At 34.8% G+C, this 23,080-nt stretch overlaps 3 protein-coding genes and 1 long non-coding RNA gene across 17 annotated transcripts in view; 1 reads left to right on the forward strand and 3 right to left on the reverse strand.

Annotated features, from left to right (window-relative positions):
- Positions 1 to 2,486: 2,486 nt before the first annotated feature.
- LOC133692350 (GATA transcription factor 24-like) lies at positions 2,487 to 8,061 on the reverse strand. 5 transcript variants are annotated; one of them, XM_062113219.1, is made up of 12 exons: positions 7,903 to 8,061; positions 7,368 to 7,743; positions 6,610 to 6,696; positions 6,392 to 6,525; positions 5,769 to 5,879; positions 5,571 to 5,685; positions 4,512 to 4,571; positions 4,090 to 4,155; positions 3,933 to 4,001; positions 3,686 to 3,837; positions 3,525 to 3,605; positions 2,487 to 3,002 (listed from the first exon to the last, which is right to left on the reverse strand). In XM_062113219.1, exons 2-12 carry the CDS (start codon positions 7,662 to 7,664, stop codon positions 2,915 to 2,917), a joined length of 1,260 nt encoding a protein of 419 aa, XP_061969203.1. In that variant the 5' UTR covers positions 7,665 to 7,743; positions 7,903 to 8,061; the 3' UTR covers positions 2,487 to 2,914. The 5 variants fall into 5 exon arrangements, with proteins under 5 accessions (XP_061969203.1, XP_061969202.1, XP_061969204.1 ...); XM_062113218.1 differs by having other exon boundaries at positions 7,368 to 8,040; XM_062113220.1 differs by having other exon boundaries at positions 2,487 to 2,987; positions 7,368 to 8,038.
- Positions 8,062 to 9,251: 1,190 nt separating this feature from the next.
- On the forward strand, positions 9,252 to 11,075 carry LOC133692367 (uncharacterized). The gene is made up of 3 exons (XR_009841880.1): positions 9,252 to 9,376; positions 9,513 to 9,600; positions 10,514 to 11,075. It is a non-coding gene; the product is annotated as an uncharacterized LOC133692367 (long non-coding RNA).
- On the reverse strand, positions 10,872 to 16,108 carry LOC133692366 (GATA transcription factor 25-like). Of its 2 annotated transcripts, none has more exons than XM_062113252.1 (7): positions 15,427 to 16,106; positions 15,096 to 15,170; positions 14,880 to 15,013; positions 13,502 to 13,609; positions 13,300 to 13,405; positions 11,354 to 11,413; positions 10,872 to 11,215 (listed from the first exon to the last, which is right to left on the reverse strand). In XM_062113252.1, the coding sequence occupies exons 1-7, from the start codon at positions 15,706 to 15,708 to the stop codon at positions 11,126 to 11,128; spliced, it is 855 nt and encodes a 284-aa protein (XP_061969236.1). In that variant the 5' UTR covers positions 15,709 to 16,106; the 3' UTR covers positions 10,872 to 11,125. The 2 variants fall into 2 exon arrangements, 1 of the variants encoding a protein (XP_061969236.1); XR_009841879.1 differs by having other exon boundaries at positions 11,035 to 11,215; positions 11,354 to 11,640; positions 15,427 to 16,108.
- A 4,354-nt stretch (positions 16,109 to 20,462) lies between these two features.
- LOC133690692 (BEACH domain-containing protein B) overlaps positions 20,463 to 23,080 on the reverse strand; it is a 32,791-nt gene continuing 30,173 nt past the window's right edge. For 6 of the 9 annotated variants that reach the window (XM_062110940.1, XM_062110944.1, XM_062110939.1 and 3 more), the window contains 2 exons: positions 22,233 to 22,994; positions 20,463 to 21,077 (listed from right to left, as the gene is read on the reverse strand). In XM_062110940.1, the coding sequence (XP_061966924.1) occupies positions 22,297 to 22,994 (698 nt within the window). In that variant the 3' untranslated portion in view covers positions 20,463 to 21,077; positions 22,233 to 22,296. Of the gene's footprint in view, positions 21,078 to 21,972; positions 22,077 to 22,232; positions 22,995 to 23,080 lie in introns of all 9 variants that reach the window. The other 3 variants (XM_062110943.1, XM_062110941.1, XM_062110942.1) reach the window with 3 other exon arrangements.

Here is a 23,080-nt window from a genome sequence, read left to right on the forward strand (position 1 = left end):
AATTCTAGAAAGTCAATAAAACAAAAGGGAACGTTAAATGAAGACATTTTTTATTGTATCGGAGTTCGATGAAATGATTATGCAATAAGTGATACGGGAGTCCTTGTGATTTTGATGAAATTAAGTCTACAAGATGTGCAGCTTCTTGATGAAAGATGATTAGGTCTTTAGTGTTTGAACTCTTGCATATCCCAAGAAAGACTCGTGATCAAGTTTAAATCCATAAGCAAAACATTGGCTGTCCTGCCAAGAAAAGAAGAAAAAAAACCATTCTACTCAAGCCCATTGAGGGCGTGCTAACATGTTCAACGTCTTTGGATCTGTACCGGTCATCAAAGGAGAAAAAGAAAAGAAGTAGTATGATCAATCTCATAAATGGAAAGAAAATATTACATGCTCATAGCAGGAGAAGATTATATACAACAGCTATAAGATCAAAACCAACTCAAAACAAGAAAGTTAGGTCTCAGATTAACACTGGAGATGAGAAGAGCTAGCAACCTGTCCAGAGATCATGTTCTCAAGAAGGATTGAATTGGTAAGTTGCTTGGCAAATCTGGGGTTACCTAGTCAAGAATCATAATGAACAGCTAACGGAAAGCACACTAAATTGACAGAAACGAAAAAAAAAAAGAAGAAGGTTGTTGAATAGTAAATCTTTCTAGAAAGAATTAAGTTATATAAGTACAGAAAAAATTGATGTTGCACCATTGCTCGGTTTAGTTTTTATCTAAAAGAAATAATTGAATTGAATTTTTTTATTTTTAAATTAAAAATCAAAACTGATTCAAATCAATTAATTTTAGTTCGGTATGATTCGGTTAATTAAAGTAAAAAATTGAGAAAAAATCATTTAATTTTTTTAGGCTATTTTTGAGCTTTTTTGTAATTTATTTTGGGTTTTTAATGAAATTTAATGGGCTTTTCAAAGCCTTGTAATTGTTTTAAATAGCCTATTCTAATCATTCAATTTTCCTTTACTAGATTTCTTTTTTCTCAAATCTCCAATTGCAAGAGAAATTTCACGAACACACACCAATAAATTAATAAAATTTAAATTTACAAAGCATGATAGACTTAACAAATAAAAAAAAAAAGTTAATGTCTTTACAGAGCTTAAAGACAAACAACAGAGGAGCCGATATTATTATAAACACACCATACCAAAAATATAAATCTTTAATGTACAGATCATCCCAGTAAAGAAGTGCATTAACAACATTGTAGAAAGATTTATTAATAGACATCAAAGCTTTCCCTGCAACAAAAACTCATTTAAGTGTTTTGCATGTAAATCAGAACGTGTATCTTTTTTTTTAGTTTTTTTTTATCATGTATTCAAAAGCAATAATGATTGTTTGAATCAATTTTGAATATGATCGTTATCAATGATTCTGGTGAACCATCTCTATTAGTGTTGTCTCAAGTTTCTTAAATCTAGAAAAGAAAAAAAAAACTCCACAAATATTTAATGGGTTTTTCCGCTACCTCCATAAACAAATGAGGCCATTAAGCAACATAAATAATTATTTTAAAAGTAAATTCTTCTTTTAAAACTTGATCCCCCTGCCAATTACAATTAATGTTGACCAACAGCTAGAGTTGAAGAAGATAGACCAAAATAAAACGAGAAACTTGAGTTCCATTAATGTTGTTGTTGCTCCCATCAAATAGCTCCCTCTGCATGTTACTACGCTTGCACCTACACAAATACTGTGGAATCGGTCCATCATCCCCAATAACTCAAGTATGGTTTGTGAACGCATCCAGTGTAATCCTTTGAGTCGGGTCTTAGCAGGACAATTTTCAAGTCAAAATAGGATATATGAGGGATAAAAATAAAAGAAAACATGCTTACCCAATAGAGGATCTTGCAAAGTCTACATCCTAGCTGGAAGGCCAATGTTGACAACAAAAAACTTTTTTCTTGGTTTGGTGTTTTTTTTTTTTTTTTTCAGTTTAATCAATTTTTTATTTATTTTCTTGCTACCTCTAATTTGTAAGATTAAAAACGGTGAAGCTCTCAGTGTTGTCCCTGAGGACCGGATCACTTGTGAGTTTGTAGAGAGCCAGTATAAAATTCCTGTGTACACCTTTCTGTTCCTTTTCTTTTTTAAATCATCTTATTTGATGTGTACTTGTTCTGCTTTTTATATTGATTCATAAACTCAGTATTAATCTTCACAAGATCACACACACGCGCACACTAGGTTTATCAAGCTCTGGTAAGGGGGATTGAAATGGTACGGTCAAGGTGCTCTTATCACAGGTCGTATGGATTGATTATTTGATCGATGTCAATCTGCATATTTCAGATCGATTTTGCTTCAAGAAAGCAATTCCACAACACAACACAACACGGTCTGATTCCAAAAGAAAAATTACACGGTCCAGTATAACACTCGCATTAGTATTTCTACCAACTTTGTCTTGTCGCATGTGTCCGGGGCCTGTTATAATTTGCCATCAAACAAAACACATCAGAATACCAGAAGCATATTTAATTTAGTCTTTTGGGCCGGCCATGTTAAAAATGATTTAACGAGTACATATCAATCTTATAACAGCCTAACAACCTAATCACATAAATACTGGTAAACGCACTGAGGTGTGTCCTAACGAATCATACACACACAAACACACACACACATGATCTAGCATTAATATCCACAAGAAGCGTTGCCCCGTATCTTGGTGTCGGCTGGAAGTAGCATCACATCTCCTGTCAAGAAATCAAATCTACAGTTGCGAAATGCCTGTTTATGGTTACAACTCTAGTTACAATTCACAATTTACACCCTTCATGAGAGATCAGTAACTTTCCCTCCATGTAGCATCATGGTAAGAAGGATTGAAATGGCACCACCCATCTCCAATCCAAATCTCTCATGCATTAATCGAGAGAAGCAAACTGTCACCTTCTAATCAAAATTAGCAGGAATGTCAAGTTCTGTATCTGAAGGATTGGCAAGCTCAACCAGTGGTTCCTGCAAATCCCAAAACTTCATGAAATAATGCGGTGTCACTGGAAAGCCTCATATTTCCCAACATGTCATCCAAAATCATTGGTTGAGTGAATGATAACTTATCATAAACAACGTAAAACAATTGGACATATTTTAGTATAAAAATGAAAATAAAAAATAAACCTCTATTAAATTCAATATTTTTTGGACAACTCTTTGTTGTTTAATAGCACATAACCATATTGGTGTGCTCGGAGTTCTTTGTTTTGTGTTTCTGCTCAAGAAACCATTCTTAACTATGCGCAGTTGCACATTAATGCTATAGCCATCCCTGGGTTCCTGTATCTTGCCCTTCCAAATTACCCCTCACGTTATGACAGGATCTCTTTCTCAAACATAAGTGACATGCCCAATGAAGACTAATCAATAGAAAATGCACTTTTAGCTCACCAACAAGGAAATCAAGGAGCATAACATATAGGACATGAGCAAACATGCCATCAGCACTTAGCAATCATGTAGTGTTCTCATCAATTGATGTTCATATATATACTATACCTGCTCATCATCATCTCCGGAAGAATGGATAACTCCCATTGGCAAAGTATTTGTAATATCTTCAGTAGCTTCTTGGAAAACCTGCACCAAACGATAGACACATGACCTGTTTGGGTAGGAAAAATAATTCAGAGGACACAACCAAGTGTTGGCAGACATACTGATTTGGGTGTTTGATAAATTTCCAGAAACATATGTACACAGAAAAAAGAACAGAGTAAAAACAAATCATGTCATTGCTTAGCCACAGATGGGGAAAAAAAAAAACTGCTTCCATCCATTGTAAAATTGCTGAAGCCAGAAAAGGCAGGAACTGCACAGTTTTAATCCAAAATCAGCAATAAATGGTTTTGAACAACCAATAAGTTCATTCACTTGCATATGATAAGGCTGGGATTGGAAGCATACCTCATCTGGATTGATAGAATGGTTGTTGAATCCTTCGCTAACTGCCTTAGAAAGATCTTTAGCAGTTCCCTGCATGCCCCAAAGATCAACTTAGTAAGATGAAACATGCCAGTCCATTTATCAGCAACATAATTGCAATGGTAAGGTGAAATTGTACATGCTCATCCTGGTTACCAGAGAATTCCCCTTCAACGATGGAAGGCTTGACTTCGATCAGTGTTTCCTGCAAATCCCATTAACATGAGAGGTTAAACCAGTCAAAACAAGATAGCAAATGTATCAGTGCCATTACCTCTACTATAAATATTCAAATTAGAATTGAGACTAAAATGTAAATTTCACTGCTGGATTCAGAATAAGAACAAAAAAACAAAGCCATTGCATGGAACTATCATGTACATGAAATTAAGATAAAGCAGTGACAGGCTAAAATAGGTAATCCTCATTGGCAAGCTCAAAACCAAGGTTGTAAGAGAGCAACAAGTTTTTAAAGCAACAATTCATAAAAAAACAGAATCAGCTTCAACGACTGAACTACACATTCTGAAAAGAAAAGCAGCTGTTACTCATGGAACATACAGGTTCTATTTGGTCCACTGGAAGATTCCTTCCTCCTTTACTGAGATCCCTCAATGTTCCCTGCATACTCAACAGGGGAAACACAGAACCAAAAGGATTAATAACGTTAGAAACCACAGAGAAGCTTGACCTGAAGCATGTCTGGAAATTATCACGTAACCAATGATTTCTAATATAAAAAAAAGGTGCAATTTTAATCACAACCGCACAGGATTGAAGAAAAGAAAAAGAAAAAGAAAAGAGAACTATAGGACCATTCACTACCTATGTTCCAAAAACATGGTTAATTTCAAACATTCACATGGTTTATTGGTTTTGCAGAACTTAATTTTATGTGTGCACATAAATTTATCACAATTTTCCCTAAGGGCCCCAACAATTAAGACTTCAAATGTCTAAATCCTAGGAGGGATGGGAAGTCAGGACTAAATTATTAAGACCTCACTATGTAGTCCAGAGCGCTTGTTCAGCCTTTTAACGAAACAAGAAAAAAATCACATTTCAATCCTTTAATTTTTCATTAGCCATGTAATCAAGGAGTGCAACAGAAGATTGGATAATAAGATTACTCATCAAGTGTTATCCCTGGACCATTATGAGAAATCAGAAGTGGATTGTTCCTCAAATGCAGCATGAGTATCAGTGAGTCAAACAGTCAGTAAGGACATCGAAGTTGTTGCAAACACGTCCAATGACTAAATAAAAGCTTCTTTTTGTGTATTTTCATATAAAAAGGGCAACTAAATGAACACAATTGATATCAGGCAAGTGATATGATATTAACTGTCTATAGGACTTTGACCGGTGCACTGAACAGATTTGCATGGTTGAGCACATTAAACAACGGGCAAGAGCAGAGCACAAACTCATTACCTTTCTTGACAAACTTAAAGACATCAGAAACGAAGAGTTAAATATCACCATTTAGAAACACCTATAAACAGATATAACTCCATATGATTGGCAATTGACTGTTTAACTCTATAGTTCCATATGCATGCAAAGCCATCTCCATAACTCCAACAGTTACAGTTAAAATGAAGTTTAACGCAAACAAACCTTATTTGCCCACATTAGTCCACAAGCATTACATAAAGTCCTAGGTCCAGCTGGCCCACGACGCATTGCTGGAGTATTATTTTCACTAACACCACAGTGCTTACATCTCCGGACACTAAAAAGCATTGCAAGAACACATCATTGTCGTAAATATTTTTAAATGGAGGATCTCCAACCCAGATTATGTTTTTAACTCACACAGTTTCTGAAAGAGGGGTGCCATCCTGAAGGCAACTCTGACCAGAGTCCCAACTTGAATCCCCTGGATTTTCTTTTATGGATGCAAACTGCCCATTCTTGCGGTGCATTCTAGCAGGACAACAAAGAAGAGAGTGAGACATTGCCAGTACCAAAAAACTAGCAATGATATTACCAAACTTAAAGGATGTCTGGAAAGAGGTTTAATTATGTTGATTCACATTGTGACTCATTATTTCCACCCCTCACATTAAAGTACATTTCTTTCTGTGATAAGCATCTCCAACACCATCTGCTTCCTTGTTCCAATAACCACCAAATCATAGATGAGCACTTATAGGAGAGTATTTAAAGAAAATTTCCAGCAATAATTGCTGCACATTCAGCTGTCTCCATCCACTAAACTAAAGAAGGTTTTCACTCTCGGTAGCTCTCACCCAACCAGATATGTAAAAAGGAAATAAACAAATAAAATCATCTTGTCTCATTACAAAGAGAACTTGCTGGTCCTGGCAATCTAGTTTATTATTTTGCATTAACATACGCACTTAACATAATCAGATAGCAGAAGAAACATTCTTAAAAAGGCCAAATTTAAAGTTAAAAGGTTTAATTAGAAGTACCTCTGTGCAACCTCTTTTCGCACAGTGTATCTTATTTTCTTGTCAAAACATCTCTCCTTTCTTTTTTCACGGAACCTAACAAGAGAGGCTATTCTTCGTGAAAGATTTGAGCGCTTTGGGGTGTCACCCACTCCCTAGAGAATATAACAAAGGATGCGTAAAATGTAAGCTCAGGAAGCAATTGCATTGCTCTTGATAACCCAAAAACACAGCATTACCCTATTATTTTGATCATATTGCACTTCAATAGTAGGTACCGCAGTAGGTATATCTCGTCCTCCCAGAAGCAAGAGCACTGCTTGCACCTGACAGTCAAAACCAATAATATCATTCATTTAAAGTAAGCGAACTCGAGATAGAGAACTATAGGAAGATCTCTGGAAAACTAATGGAAAGATGAAAAGAACAAAACAAATAATTGCATTAATTGTAAGTGTCCAAGTAATTAGGCTAATCCATGCATAGCAAGCAAATATGCATCCAATGTGATTGAAGAAGATGCAATCGATTTCTTCTGCAGTTCCCAAAAAACTACGGAAACAAATATACATAGTTCATGTAGAAGATTTCCTGAAAACCGAAAGCATCTCCATTCACGTATTAATGCGCACAAATTTGGTATTACTAAGAAAGCATCAAAAGTAAGATTACTACTTTCCAACATATATGAAGTAAAAAAAGAAGAAAAAAAATTGTAGCACCAAAATAACAGCCTTCACACAAAATTCAAAAGTAAAAAATAAATGAATGTATAGTAACATTCCGTACAATAAATTAACAAATACGTACATAAGCATCGCATTCATACAGAATTCAAAAGTAAACAGCCTTCACACTAAATTCAAAAGTAGAAAATAAACGAATATATAGTACCAGTCCGTACAATAAATTAACAAATACGTGCATAAGCATCATATTCATACAAAATTCCAAAATATTAGAGTTAAAATTATGGAAAACAGAAAAAATGAGAGACCTTTTCAGGGGTAACAGCAGGGAAAACGTAAACTTCTCCTTCAAAAGAGAGAGTGAGTTCACTAGTCCTCGAAGCTATAGCCACACCACCACCACCACCACCAGCAGCTCCGTGGTTGTGCTCTGCCACACTCACGCCTGAATTCACTTGCGCTACTGCTGCTTCCTCTTCCATGTCATCCATACCATCAACGTCTCCGTACTCTCCGTCGTCATCGTCCTCGATCTGTATTGGAGCTCGCGTTCTGTGGTCCTTGTACGGACGCGCCTGTAGGGGCTGTGGATTCGCCGCCGCCATATGAAACCCTAACCGTCACCACCGACCGTCGTGGAAATTGGAAACCCTAAGTTAGATCACTCACCAACTACCACCGCGCCTGTTTCATCGAAGAGGACATATTTTCTTTTAACTTAAATAAATAATGATAATGATAAGTTATCTAAATAACTGGAATCGGTGAGCTGCGAGTTATAATTTAACTTGAGGTTAGAAGAGAAGAAGAAGAAGAAGCTTCGAAAATGGAAGATAGAGAGACCTCAAAAATAGCTAAGATTTGCAGGGTCTGCAGGGGCTCAATTTGGAAATTTCTTTTCATTTTCCCCTTTTTCTCTTGTTTTCTTTCTTTCAATTTCCCCCTTTTTTTATTTTTATTTTTCGGATTGAAAGCGAAGACTTTGTCAACTTGTCGAGAAGGATTTCTATTTGTATTTTAATCGAGGAGTATTCTGGGATTGCGCGGGAGCATGATGTTAGGATGTGGGGTAATTTTGGGTCCTTGATGCTTGTTTTCTGGTGGGGTCCATAGAGAAGACGGTTCGCATGGATGGATGATGGGTGATCGAATGATGGGCTGATGTGTTTTCGGATGATGATCCAACGGCTGGTACTAATAGACGATGGCGTGCGGTGGTGAGAATGAGTAACTATAGTGTTGGCGATTCCAAAGTGGGCCGGGTATCTTGGGAAATTACTAATATGGGATAGTGTGATAAATGTACATAGCTTGCATTTATTTTGGACAAGCAGCGTCTTACAAATTACATTACAGTTACAAAAGAAACTGAATGGTCCGCATATTCCACTGTTATTACATCCACAGGGGACTCTTGCATTAAGCTGGTTATGCCTTGCAAATATTTGGGTGCTTTTTTGTTTTTGATATTCACTGTAGATGTGTTCGGCCGTGGATGTCCTTAACTTCTCTTTCGATCTCCTTTACACGTTGCTCATCGCTGAATTTATAGTGGGGGGCTTGGTGCTTGGTGCTTGGTGCTTGGTGCTGCGCTGGCATTGAAATCCAGCATGACTGGGGCGTCGCCCTTGCTTGGAATTTCAGCGACCATTACCCATGTATACGCGCCTTCCTTCTACGTTACCATTGATTTCAATATCGGGACACGTTGTGCGTTCGATCATGGGAGAGTGGAGGGAAGTGGAGTGGAGGGTGGTGGGTGGAGTAGGCTCAAAAAGTTTTTTTGAAAAAAATTTAACTTTTTTTTCTTTTATATATATATTTTAAAAATTATTTTAAAAAACAACTTTTATTACAATTTCAAACACAATGTTAATTATCTTTATCTCTTTTTGTTTTTGGAGTTCAATTACAACAGTTTTATTTTTATTTTTTAATTGGTGTAGTCATGATTTTTAAAAAATATTTTTTATTTTTAAATAATATTTTAAAAAATTATTTTTATCATCATAATATAAAAATAATAGTAAAATATAAAAAAATTAATTTAAAAAAAAAACTCAAAATTTTTTAAAACATCGGTCACACAGCGTAAACAAACACACGACCAAGTACTGTACTGCACATAGGCGCGTAATGTTTTTTAAGTTGCTGATGATTTCACGTTTGTTTTTGGATTTGGACAAGTGTTTTCTTAAGTGGCTCGTCTCTCCTCTCTGTGTTCCGTTGTAGTTCAGTTGCCATCCAACTAAGTTAAGGTGTCCTGCTCCAGCTCTTTTTAGATTGGGTAACTCCTTTTTAATGTTGTTTTGCCAAGGTGATCCACTGTTGCTTTTTGTCCCATTATTTCGGGACTTGAGTTTACCATGCATGTGTAAATTCTCTATTGGGTAAGATGTGTCCTTCATCTGGCTTACCTTTTCTCTTCTTTTGCTCTCATTTGTGTCTTTTAGGTGCTTGAGGTGGGGGTTTATAAGCTCTCTATATTTTCTCGTGTGCCATTGGCGGACGTTGCCATTGCTCTGCTTTGTGGGTTTGTAGGTCAGTTTGTGCGTCTCCCTATCATTATACTTGTGCGTTTTTCTGTTGTTTTTTTTTTTGGTCTTTGTTTGTTTCCCTTGCTCTGGCTTTTTTTTTCTTCTGGTACATTTACGCTACTGTCTCTTTTGACTGTGCTTCTTTTTGTTTGTCTCTTTGAAATTTTATTGCCTGTGTTGTCTTCTGTTGCGTTGTGGTTTGGGCTGCCAGAAGCAACAGGGAGAACAGGGGTAGGACTCTTTTTCTTTTCGTTTAGGTTTTGTGAGGCCTGTGTTTTGTTAGCTATGGGTGTTAACCAATAATATTATGCACATGAGATGTCTGACAGTTTACTCCTTGACTTTCATATGTCCCTTGCATCCTTCCTTTGCTCAGCTCTTGCTGTGGCTTCCACATTTGCGTGGCCTATATATCTGTCATCCGCGTTAGACTCTTGCTCTAGGCATGGAATATGTGCATTGCTTGGAATTGAGTTTATGCGTCCAACATTCTTGAACATGCTGACTATATAAATAATTAGTGTCTGACATGGCTTTTTCAAAATAATTCAAGATGGATTAGGTGCGGTAACATTTTGTGGATTTTGATGATGATGATGATGAAGATGATTGTTATTGATTGATTTCTGAATTGTGAGTTTTCGTATATGTTTGTTTCATTAGTTATTAAGATCTTGAATGAGCAAGCAAACCGAGTAGTTGATGTATAGCTGGCAGAGTTCAAAGAAGGAATCATATTTGATAAAATTGGGGATTTGTTTCGTTGAATATGAAACTAAACTGTTCCATAAATCTTCTCTGTTAGTTTTTGTGTCTTAGAGAAATCAAGTTCCACCGAGTGGCAGTTTCTGTAAATACATCAACATTTGTATTCAATGGAAATTGGAATCTAACTTCTCACACCAACGACCTTGCAGGTGTCTGTTCACAGACAACATGTTGCCACCCAATCTTTTCCCCGAAGTTAAGAGCAGGGGAAAAAAAAAGATGTCCTAAGGGGAAGCAACGACCGTTAGCTCATATCAGACCAAAATTCTCCACGGGCTCTATAGATAAGTTTAGGAAGTTACAAGCATGCGAGGTTGACATGGGAAGAAAATTCAGGCTTGAAAACAATTTGGAGCGTCCGGAATCTGGGCAAACTTTTTGGCGAGACTGATTAAACTTCATTAATCAAAATCCCCGCTTATTCTATCCTTATTTCAGAAAATGGTGAAGCCCAGCTAGCATGTGATTCAGTGGAGTTATTGGCATATTAATCAAAGCATTTGGAGCTACATAAAACTACCAACATAGATCATTGAAACTTTGTATGTTATACATCAAAGCAGAATCCTCCAGAGGTAAATCTCATACACTGCTAAAGGTAAGGACAAGATAACTTCATGTATTGATGATGGCACTATAATATCTGTACATTCCACAGGACAAGCAGGAATTAATTGCTATAAAACCTTCAACATGAATTGATTCCGATTACAGTAGCCATTCTTGAAATACAACTCAGAAACTCGGTCAATGATCTGTTATTAAGGCTGTATCACCACCATTTGCGTAACAGGATTGTTATGTGTATCGATAGCAGGGACAGAGTCCGATTCGTTGGCTTCTGTTTCACCCTAAATAAAAAAGCACGCACAGCATTTACATTGCATGGCGGATTAGCAAGTTGCTTATAGGGGGGGGGGGGACAAAGAGAGAATTGATGTGACGAGCAGTACCAAAGAACTACAATTTTATGCAGATAAGGAATATACCAGATCAATTGGAGCCACAGAATGCTCCAGGGCTTTCTTGGAGTGATCTCTCAAAGTTCCCTGCAGAGTTTTATTAGTCAAATACGGAATCCAATGTCTATTTTTTAAATAAGGCGGGGGTTGCATAATGTTCTGTTTATTTTGGATGGCATGAAATGAATTTAGACAAAATTGGACTTTGGAGAGGTGAACATTATTAGAAGAGAACGTTACAACCGAGTCATCTTTCCAATAAATTGTAGCGTGCAGATAGAATTTAAAGCAAAGCAAACAAGAACAGCCTTTTTCTGCACCAAAAGCAGCAGTTATCAGATGGTTAAAAGACAATACAGCACAAACGCAAAATATCATTAAATCAGGAGTCCAGTTCCAAAATAACGTATATCCACACAAGGATGCTGATGGGCCACCTCGAAACATTATATGGCATCACTGATGATCTCATCCAGCGATCCACTTCCATAGTCCACTCTATTCTCACCATCCTAACAAAATGTGTGTCTAAACTCCAAAATACCAATACAAATACAGCAAACATTATTTCCAGAATTAATCTTAGCCCTGGACCCTCTTAGTCTTACATGGATGTCTCACTAACCTAGCTTCATGAATTTCAAAAACTTTCCCACCAAAAAGGGAATGGAAATAGAAGAAGGAGAGATCTCAACTAATATGCAAGGTTCCAAGATATGATCCAGCATCACCATAGGATAACAGCAATCCATTTATTTTCCACAAGCAAAATCATGAATCCCCCCCCCCCTTAAAAAAAGAAAAACATTCACCAATTCATAAAATGGCCACTACCATGAATTAACAGAAACCAGCTACTGGACATCACCAATTCATAAAATGACGAATACCATGAATTAACAGAAACCAGCTGGTGACCCAGAAGGCCTAGAAAAAATCCATGCTCAAGAGTTGATATTACTAATAATTTTATTAGTTCTACCCTCCACCTTGCAAATACATTAAAGCATGGCATGGCCTTTAACACATGCTTATTTTAGAGCCTGATATCAGAGGGGTTCTTTGGTTCACTGGATCTTGGACTAATGAGCTTGCCAGGCAGTCGCCAAACCATCACCAAGCTAGCATTTGGAAGCTCAATTGAGCTTGATCTCATAAAGTTTTATTTGCTCAACAGTGCCATGCTCAGAGCCTTGGGCAGCCAAAGCTTGCAACCACTGGGCTCCTTTGCATCCGTAGCACTGCCTACTACATGATCTACTTTTACTTGGTGAATTGTAACATCTAGTTTTTCCTCACAGGTTATTAAATTATTTTGTGATTTTTTTCTTTTTCAAATTCTTCCTCCACTCATTCCATTAGCATCTCTAAGTCTGTTCCTTTTTCGAGGTCAGCTCTCTCATCATAAAAAAGTGAAAATGAAGACTTGGACTCGGCTACCCGCTGCCAATAGGATAGACCAGAGCTACTGTCATCCTCTTCACCCAATGTACAAAGTTAAAACCATTATTATCTTGACCTTGTTATCAATTCACCATTCATCCAACTGAACACCTTAACATGAATTCTGCATCATATGAAACCAAAAATATATGCACAAATATAAAAGTTTGATGACTTATAGCGATGACAATGTGGCATGGCATATCTAAATTTCCGAACCATAATCAACAGCAACAGGCTACATTTGAAAGGTAGGGCAGAAACAAGCAAATACAATACCCATCAAACAATCACATGCAAATGTGCAAACAGTACGTATGGAACTGAAAGCAAGCGTACTGACTTCCTAACAAATGGCATATATAACAATAGATACAGGATAGTCATTATTTTTTTTAAAAGACCTGGACCTTAACTCAGCACCAAGAATGTATACATGCACTTTTCACAACAGTGGTAACAATTTAAAAAGGGACAAGCGATAAAAGCAACAAGGTATCCGTGTTTTATGAAGTTCAATAGATACTCACTCTGTTTGCCCAAAAAAGCCCACAGGCATTGCAAAGAGACCTTGGACCAGATGGACCACGCCGCATCATTGGAGTGGATTTTGAATTAGTGCCACAATGTGTACACCTAGACAAGGGCACAAATGATACAAATATTCAAACAAGTTAACAATAAAACTCCTTTTGGGATATATTTCATTGATTAAGAAATATAGCAACTTACGAGGTTTCATGTTGGCTATCATCTTGTGCTGAATCCTGACCACCATCCCAGCCATATCCTCCCTCAGACTTCTTGGCAGAGGTGAATTGACCCTTATTCCGCTGCATCCTGATGTAGTCATACATATACAATTAAAAAGATTTTCTTTTTGTGAACTAGTAACGCATACTACTATCAAACATCACAAAAGTAAACCTCTAAGAGTAGATGTATATAATATGAGAATGTTGTGGTTCCGCAACAGCTATTGCAACTTTTCCTCTCAAGTTTTTTGTTTCCTGATGACAATTCAGGTTTCCTGAATAATTACACTCCCATAAAAGCAACAGTATACCTAACTTCCATGATTTTCTCGTTCAGATAGTGCAATGAATGCGGATGGTACTTTCATCTCATACTATGTTTCTCGGCTACGAATTATCATCAATAGGTTTTCAACAAGTAATAGAAGAACTGGGAAGGCTACTGCATGCACATAAAAAAGTATTTTCATTTCAATTTGTTTTTCTAGATTACAACTAAGGTTACTTGGCTAAGTTTTTAATACTTTTCCAAGATCACTAGTGTATGATTTCATCACTTCTAGAATACATCTTTAAATAAGTTTCTCAGATGTGGTAATTTAGCACGGAATCATAGTTTCAACAGTGTAAACATGTACAAGGAACATGAATTTTTATGATGAATAACCAAAACATGATTTGTGTGTGCATATATGCCTCCATAAAGGAAAAGGGGAGGAAATCCTTGATGCACGGTTAAGAGCTCCTTTTTTTATTTATTCTGAAATTGCAGAAACAAATCATTTTCAGTCTCCTATTTACTAAAGTATGAATGCTCCGAGAACATCATATGAAGTACAGTTTCTCAGAAAGTTTTAGACCACTGAGCTCATTAGTCTCCCTAGTTTCAACAACTTGCCACAATATGTTTCTACCAGACCAATGACTATAAATGCATATGTCCACCTTTTGGATCATTGCCTAATATTAGTTAATCTTTATACCTACTATGAATTACCTGAACCTTTCCCTGTTCGAAGTTATTTATATGTTAAAAACCAGTTGATGTGAATTGCTAATGCAATGGAATAAAAATGATGGTTACCAAAGTAGGAAACATAAGTAACGCAACAATAGTATGCTCTATTTGTTTTTTAAAAAATTCTCCATCTGTCACTCCTCTGAGAAAACTTACGCGTGGTACAAGAATATAAAAACGCTTGCAGCCCTTGAAACAAGTTTTTATTTTTTTTGAATTTGATTCAAAATGAGAATCAACAAAACAAAAACAATTTGACACTTAGTTAGAACCAGTATTCCTAGCAACTCATGCAGTAATGTAATCATAAATCCAGAACATACATAAATTGCCAAACCTGAGTGCAACCTCCTGACGGACACCATATCTAACTTTCTTATCAAAGCATCGCTCTTTTCTCTTCTGCCGGAACCTACTTAATGAAGCTGCTCGTTGAGGTTGAGTACACCGCGGTGGGTACTCCGCCACACCCTATATTAAAACATAAAATGCGGAAAAATCAGATCAATTTATACTATATCAACATCTAATATCATCATGATTGAGAAAATACCCTTTGATTTTGAGGAGTCATTTCCAGACCAGGAGTTAATTCACATCCTCCCAGTAATAACAATACAGCTTGAACCTGTAAAGATTACAAAATATACAGTGATGTTAACAAATTTCCCAAAAGCAAATAAGTCAAGCCCTAATTGTCTTTTCTTTTCAATTACAGAGGGATGACGTTGTTCTCGTCACCCTAAACCACAAGATTAAGCCTATTTCGGAGTCGTTTGAACAAAAAAAATCACAAATATGAAAACTCTCAAATCTTTTTCTTGAACAAAATATATATATAAAAGAAAACCCTAAATTGCATAATTCAGGGACAGAAACAGTACCTTGTCAGGAGTAACGGAATCGAAAACATAAACTTGTCCACGAAACGTCAGGGTGAGCTGACTCGAACCATCACTAGGCTGAATCCCGAGTTCCGACGCAGCGACACCGGCGGTAACGTAGACGGAATCGGGAGAGACGTCTTCGACCACGACTGCAGGAGTGCCGTCTTCGTAGTGAATGTGATGGTGGTGGTCGATAGGATCCGCTGGGGCACCGTCTTCGTCAACGCCAGGAGAGACGATCTGATTGTGAACGTTCATAGGCTGCGAGGGAGTGTACATTGGCGAATCTCGGGTGGAATTTGAAGCATTACAGATAGGGGAAGAGGATTGGGCAGGCAATTTACGAAACCCTAACCCCAAGTGAGCGAACTGAGTGAAAGAAAAGGAAGAAGAATTCAATCTTTACCGGAGAGAGAATGTGTTTAATAGCAAGCTAGAGAGTTGGGGTTTTTGTTTAGGGAACTCCTAGCGCGTTCGGAAAGAGTTGAGAGAGGGAGAGACCGGAGAGTAAAGGGCAACGACAGACGGAACGGTGGGGTGAGTTAGGCAAGGAAAGGTGAAGCGCAACTCGATATAGGGAAAAGTGAAAAACGGCTAAAATTGGGCGGCGGCCTTCTATTCCAAATTGGACTGAATGAAGTCTATAGTGAGAAACCCACCGTATGCCTTTATGAGTTTGTGATTTGAACTTGGATCATATTCTTTTGCTAACAAAAATAATTAAAATTAAAAAAAAAAAAAAAAAAAAAAAACCTTAAAAGAGGTAGCTCTTCTATTACAATTATAGCTTATCTCACTATTTCACCGTTGATAGCTACACTACCATCATGTTGTTTTTTTAATTGTACATGAGTCACGAAAAGTTCAATTTAGTTACTGAATTTGATTTCTTTGATCTTTATAGTTTTCAGTGTTGATGTTTTGATTCTAAAACTTTGTTATTGTTTCAAAGAAAATAACATCCGTCATCAAGAATAAAAATAACGCCAAGTGAGTGAACTAACACACACACACACAAAAACCCAATAAATAACAAACACAAACTCATTTTCTCTATCTCTCTAAGCTTATTGTTAACAAAAATTAAAACATTCATGAGAAAGGATTGTAGCTTTCTTTATAAAATAATATGGATTGATATAGTGTTTCTTTGGCCTTTTCGTTTCTTTTTTTTTATTTGTGTTGCTTGAACATATGATTTTTTTTTTTTAATATTAAGATAGTTGAGAATTTAATTTTGTAATTTTATTCTTTTTATTTTGTCTTTCTATGAAGTTAGCGTTGTTTACGGGCTTGCCAAGGTAATCCAAGTTGCCCCAATTGCCCAATTTTATTAGACGTTATAAAACAACAAAAAATAAAGGACGTGGGAAAATCATTGTTCACCAAATACTCATTACAATATGGATTACAATAATTTGTAATCCACAGTGTTTTGCTTTTTTTTAAATTTTTGTTATGATTTTTTTTTCAAATCTGTTTTTGTCAATTTTATCTTTTAAAACTGGGATTGTTGAAAATTTAGCTTTGTAATTTGCTTTTTTATTTTTATTTTTTTACATGAGGTTAGCGTGGTTTATGGGTTTGCCCAAGGTAATCTAGATTCTCCCGGTTTAAGAGTTTTGTGGATTATCTTTTTTTTAGTTAAACTTGATTTTCTTATAGTCTATTTTTTTATCATATAGTTAAAAAATAGTTTTGGAGAAAAGTCATGTTATTAAAATTTTTAAAGTAATAAAAACTAAAGGGTATAAGGAGGATTATTGACTTGCACACATTACACTACGGATGACAATAATAATTCGTGATGTTTTTTTATTTTTTGTTATGATTTATTTTTTAATTTTTTTGTTGATTTCATCTTTTAATATTAGGATGATTGAGAATTTAACTTCATAATTTATTTCTTTTTATTTTACCTTTACATAAGTTTACGGGTTTGCTAAGGTAACCCGAGTTGCCATAATTTATGAGTTTGATGAGTTTTTTTTTAATTCAACATGACTTTTTTATTGTTTATCTTTTTTTTATATAGTTAAAAAAATAGTTTCAGATAAAAGTTATGTTATCAAATTTTATAAAGTTTATGGACATTCACATGTTTGACTAATTAACTTGATTTACAAGTTTGACAAGTTTAAAAAATAATGACCGGCTAGTAAATAATTAAAAAATTATTAATATTTTTTATATCATTAAAAGTGTTATGAACATATTTCCTATAATTTACAAAACAATGAAAGCAAAGTATAATTTAAAGTAAATCATAGGATGTCAGGGTAATTTCTCCTTTTCCTTACATTGTGTCAAGTGAAGAGAGAAAATTTGTCAGAAAGACATGGGAAATGAAAAGATTTTAACCAGCAATATTATGATGATAAAAGGAGTTAATTTTGGTAGATTAGGCTTTTTAATCATGATAAAAAAAAAGGTAGATTAAAATACACAAAGTTTATTTAAATTTAATTTGATTTTGAGTTATAAGACGGATTAAAAAACATTTTTTATATTGAAAAGTGGATTATTGAGGTTTCTATGTTGTTTTTTAAAAAAAACAAAAATCAAGTTAAAATTTGTGTTTTGGAATTTAAATTACTTAGACCTTAATTTTTTGCCAAAGATGTCATTGAAATTTTTAAAATTTGTGCTTTGGGATCTAAATTATCTAGACTCTAATTTTCTTGCTAAAGAATAAAAATTATCTAGGTGGTGGTCCAATGGTAAGAGCTTGGGATTAAGAAGTTTGCTCCATCTGTGATTTTAGGTTCAAGTACTGTGGTTGCTAATATGATGGCAACTGGAGGCTTACATGGTCGTTAACTTCAGGGCCCGTGGGATTAGTCAAAGTACGCGTAAGCTGGCCCAAACACCCACGATAAACTAAAAAAAAGAATGTAAATAAAATTTATTGTAGTGGAGAAAACATCTCTTGTCAAAGCATGTTGTCTGCTTATTTAAAAAAACTCGAGGGGCATGTCATTCGCTTAAGTTTAAAAAAACAAGTGCATGGGTCTGAGCTTCTAAGCTCAATTGTGCGTGGATCTATTTTTTTTTTAAGACTAGGTCACGATTCTGGCCATATAAGCAGGCCCAAATGCTTAGGCTTGACTCTATTACCCCTTTTACTTTTTTTAAAAAAATTTATATAATAATATCCTTTTAAATATAAAATAATTATAGTAATATTTGTAAAAGAAACATAATATGATGATGCTATATTTTTAAAATAAAATTAGTGTGTTTTTAATAACAATGTTAGCAATTGCTTTATGAATGATTGCATATGAAAATAAAAAGCATAAATAAAAAAAAATCATGAGTATTTGATGAGAATTAATTATCTATTTTTGTATTGTGAAGTTTTTATAGAATTTTATCAAATTAATTATTCCTTTATTTTCATGTACAATACCATAAAAATTATCAAAACATAATAGTTTTATCTTTTTATTTGATTTTACTTTTCAAATCATTATAAAATAATTATTATAAAAACTATGCTAGAGAAATATTTTGAAAAGATTCATAAAAAAAATGGTTTGATTGACATAATTATTTATTGTCAGTTTCTTGAAGAAAAAACATTTTCATGTCATAGACACATCGTTCCCTACTTTTTTTTTTTTATGAAAATATTTTATTTTCATGTATCTTGATTAAGTGTTTATATAAATTAAGCAAGCTAGTTTATGCACAAACACCAAATTTTTATTTTTAATGAAAAAAATTAAAATTGAAAACCATTATTTATTATTTATTGACATAAATAAAAACCCAAAATATAGGTGTGTAATTAAGCTATTCATTTACTAATTCAGCTTTCTTCGAAAAACGATCTATTTTTATAATTTATGGAAGGGGATTGGAAAAATAAAAATACTATACATTTACGTTGCACATTTTTCATACCAAGACCGACCAATTGGTTATTTTTGTTTGCAAGATCAAGCAACTTTAAGTCGAAGTCAAATTGCGTTATATTTAATTATAGCTAGAATTTTAATATTAGTAGTAACGATGATAATAGTTCAAAGTATTTTTTATTTATAAATATATTAAAATATTTTTTTATATTTTAAAAAATATTTTTAACATCAGTACATCAAAATAATTTAAAAATTTAAATAAATTTTTTTTTAAAAAAATTTAAGGGAACATATTTTGCACCGTTTCTAAATACACCCTAAATATTTGTTTAATTTTGAAAATTATTGTTAACTTTTTTTTAATCTAAATCCATGTATTATCGATTTTCAACTGAGATTAACACCAACACTTTTTCATACCATCTTTTCACCAAACCCACTCTTATATACCATACTTACTTTATGGAACTATTTTCATATTTTATAATGTATCTATTTCAAAATTCTATTATTCTTTTCTTTGTTAAAACTCGTTACCATTATACAGTAACATTACCGCTTTTTAAATCAGAAATTAATAACCCTTATTATAACTTCACCAACACCTTTATATTTATCCATGAATATCATCTTCTCTTTTGCACATGATATTTATTATTTTCCCTATCATTTATTCATTTCTCTTAGTCCTGAGTTTCTATTACTGAACGGGGACTTATGAATTTTTGGTTTGATGTTTTATGTTAGGGTTTACATTCTAGAACACCATAGTATAATAAAGTCTCTAAAAGGATAAATCATACCTTATTAAATATGATACATTATAAGGTTCATAATAAGATACACAAACCTTTCATTTTTTTCTGTAATTATGCCCTACAATCACACCACCATGAAACTGCCAGATATGAAACAAATTCAGGCGGAGACTCTACCGCTTGTGCAAGCATACGATTCAGGAAGTTATGCTGTTCAAATCGAAGGATATGTTTAAAAATACGGTTGACACAATGTTTTTAAAAATTTAATTTAAAAAATTTAATTTTTTATGCTTTCAAATCATTTTAATATACTATATCAAAAATAATTTTTAAAAATAAAAAAGAATATTATTTTAATACATTAATAAAAAAAAAAAAAACACTTTAAACAGTAACAACTACCAAATTTCCAAACACTGCAGATATTATCATATTAGAAATTATATTTCAGATGTGCACTCACAGAGACATGCGAACGAGAAAAATCTGTCACAGCAACTAGAAATGATCCAGCAAGATCATAAGTGGCTTGATTTGGATCTTTCCCGTTGCTATTTGCATCTCCAATGAACTTTACAAGTGTCTGATAAAATACAAGCAACAAATTTCACCTCTACAAAAACTATCTGTACAGAGGTCGCGCCGATCTAAAGAAAACGTGCTGAGATACAACTGTTGCTAATACTCAACAACAATTCTATTCAACCCTATAAGAATATAACGAGCACATGTGCAAGCAATCAGATTCTGTCTCGCCTCCTAATACATAAGATGAGACGACTACTCCTGGCAGACAGAATTTGAACAATGTCAATTTGAATTATTCAAGGTCTGTGTATATATTGCGACAGGAAACTGAAACATTAATCCACTTCCTATCTGGTAGCTGCTAACTGCATACATCCTTGCTGTCTTCATGAACAAGAAATGTGATTGAGATCCTGCCCAGATGGAATGTGTCTATTAGTCTTGACATCCATTACAGATGTGAACAAATATCCAGTATCCTAAGCATGTGTTCCTGTTCATTATCAAAAGAAAATTTACATCACAACAGGAAGGAAATAGAAACAAAAGTAAAAAGAATCTCTCAACATTTATTTTATCTTTGTCAAGCAAAGGTAATTCTAGTTTTTCCATAAAATCCTACTTCATAGGGAAGGAAAAAGTCTTAGAGCCAGAAAACATTTTCTTCTTGGGATGAAAACAAATCATACACAAACAGAAAACATTCCGGCGATCTATGGAAGCAATTTTAACAGAAAAGGCTGTATCCTAATATACCTGCAGTTGTGTTTAAGAGTTGAGAGAGGATTCACATAACCAAAGTTTTTATGGGATTTTGCTCTTCGTATGAGTTTCCTTGAGCAAATAATTCACAATGCATTATGCGCATACTTGCAAGTGTGTGCGCAAGCAAACATTGCAGGAGAAATTACTTGTAACACTACAAGTGATCAAGAAAAAACAGAGTAGACAAATACCAGAAACGATCTGATAAAGGACCACAAACACATACTGCTAAATTTCTTAGTTAAGGCACCATCACTAGCCATGGGCCAGACATTACAAGGAAGATATGCCAGTACAATATCACGCTATTTAGTTGTAAGAGATGAGAAAATTAGAAAAGTGATAATCTAAGAATTAAAAAAAAAAAACAGAAACAGAAGAAAAAAGAAAAACTTCAAGAAACAAGTTTGTTCAGATCATCACATGGGATGAGAATATATTTGGACAAGCAAGATATGCTTTTTAGTGGCAAAATACTAAAATTAGAGAGGAGATGATATAAAAATGCAATATGCATTTCAAACAAGAATAAAAATGATACAGAAAAACTTCAAGAAACAGCTTTTATTGGGATCATCTCATGGAATGAGAACATATTTGGACATAGAGTTCATTAAACGGACCTGGCCAAAAAGCATATCATGCTGTCTGGTCAGGTGCCCATAGAATTCTCCTGTTTCCAACAGGATGTGCATGATCATTTTTTTACTCCTCTAAAGAAAGCACCCTTTAACAGAAACATTTTACCTCAAGATGTTAAGACAAAAACAAATACGCCAAGGATAAGCATCAAGTAAAAACATAGCATAAATTAAGCGTGATGATAGACACATATGAAGTGCAGTCAGCATTCATTAGAAAAGGCACAATGGTAGCAGCATACCCTAAATTAATATCAGCAATCGGCAGAGGCTGTTTAACTGCATCTCTGACCACTGATTGTAGATCTATCCTGATACAGAAGATTTAGATTTCATACGAGGAATGCTAGTCTTACGAAGTTGAGGATTTTCTATGGAGTACACAAGAAGGCTTCCATCCTTGGTCCCAGCTACGAAGCATTCCTCCACAGTTACTGTAAGACAAGTTATAATCTTTCCAACTCCATTATACCTTTTGACAATATCAAATGTGTTCATAGAGCGCACAACTATCTGTCCTTGGTCACCTGCACAAACCAAGAACTCACCACATTTGCTAAGTTCAACACAGTTGAGGCGCCCATTAGATTCAGAGGTGGCAAGGTGCTTTCCGTTAATAGAATACAGATGTAAACTGAGATCCTCATCAGCATAAAGGACTACCCGCCCATGCCGAGATGCAACGAGTTTTGACAATGCATTGCCAGATGGATGGCGTAAAGATCTTACATATTTTCCCTCCCTCAAGGTATGGAAAACACAAGTTCCATCCTTCGACCCACTAATAACTAAATCAAGCTCCACACTAGCACATAAACATGTAATTATGTCATCGTGACCACAGAGAATATGAAAGGGAGTTTCAGCAATGACATAATCTTTACGGGCTAGTTCAGTCGGAGTGTTTCGAACTCTCTTTTCAGTTATTCGGGCACGAAGAACCTCCCAAACCATGACTGTGGTGTCGTAACTTCCAGTAGCAAGGAAACAACCATCATCTGTCACTGCAATTTTCATAGATTTAAGAGATATGACGTGCACTCCAAGAATAATTCAAAATAAACAAATAACTATCAAGAATAAAACATTT

The sequence above is a fragment of the Populus nigra genome, chromosome 4 (assembly GCF_951802175.1).
Source record: "Populus nigra chromosome 4, ddPopNigr1.1, whole genome shotgun sequence".
In the NCBI taxonomy this organism is placed as follows: Eukaryota; Viridiplantae; Streptophyta; class Magnoliopsida; order Malpighiales; family Salicaceae; genus Populus; species Populus nigra.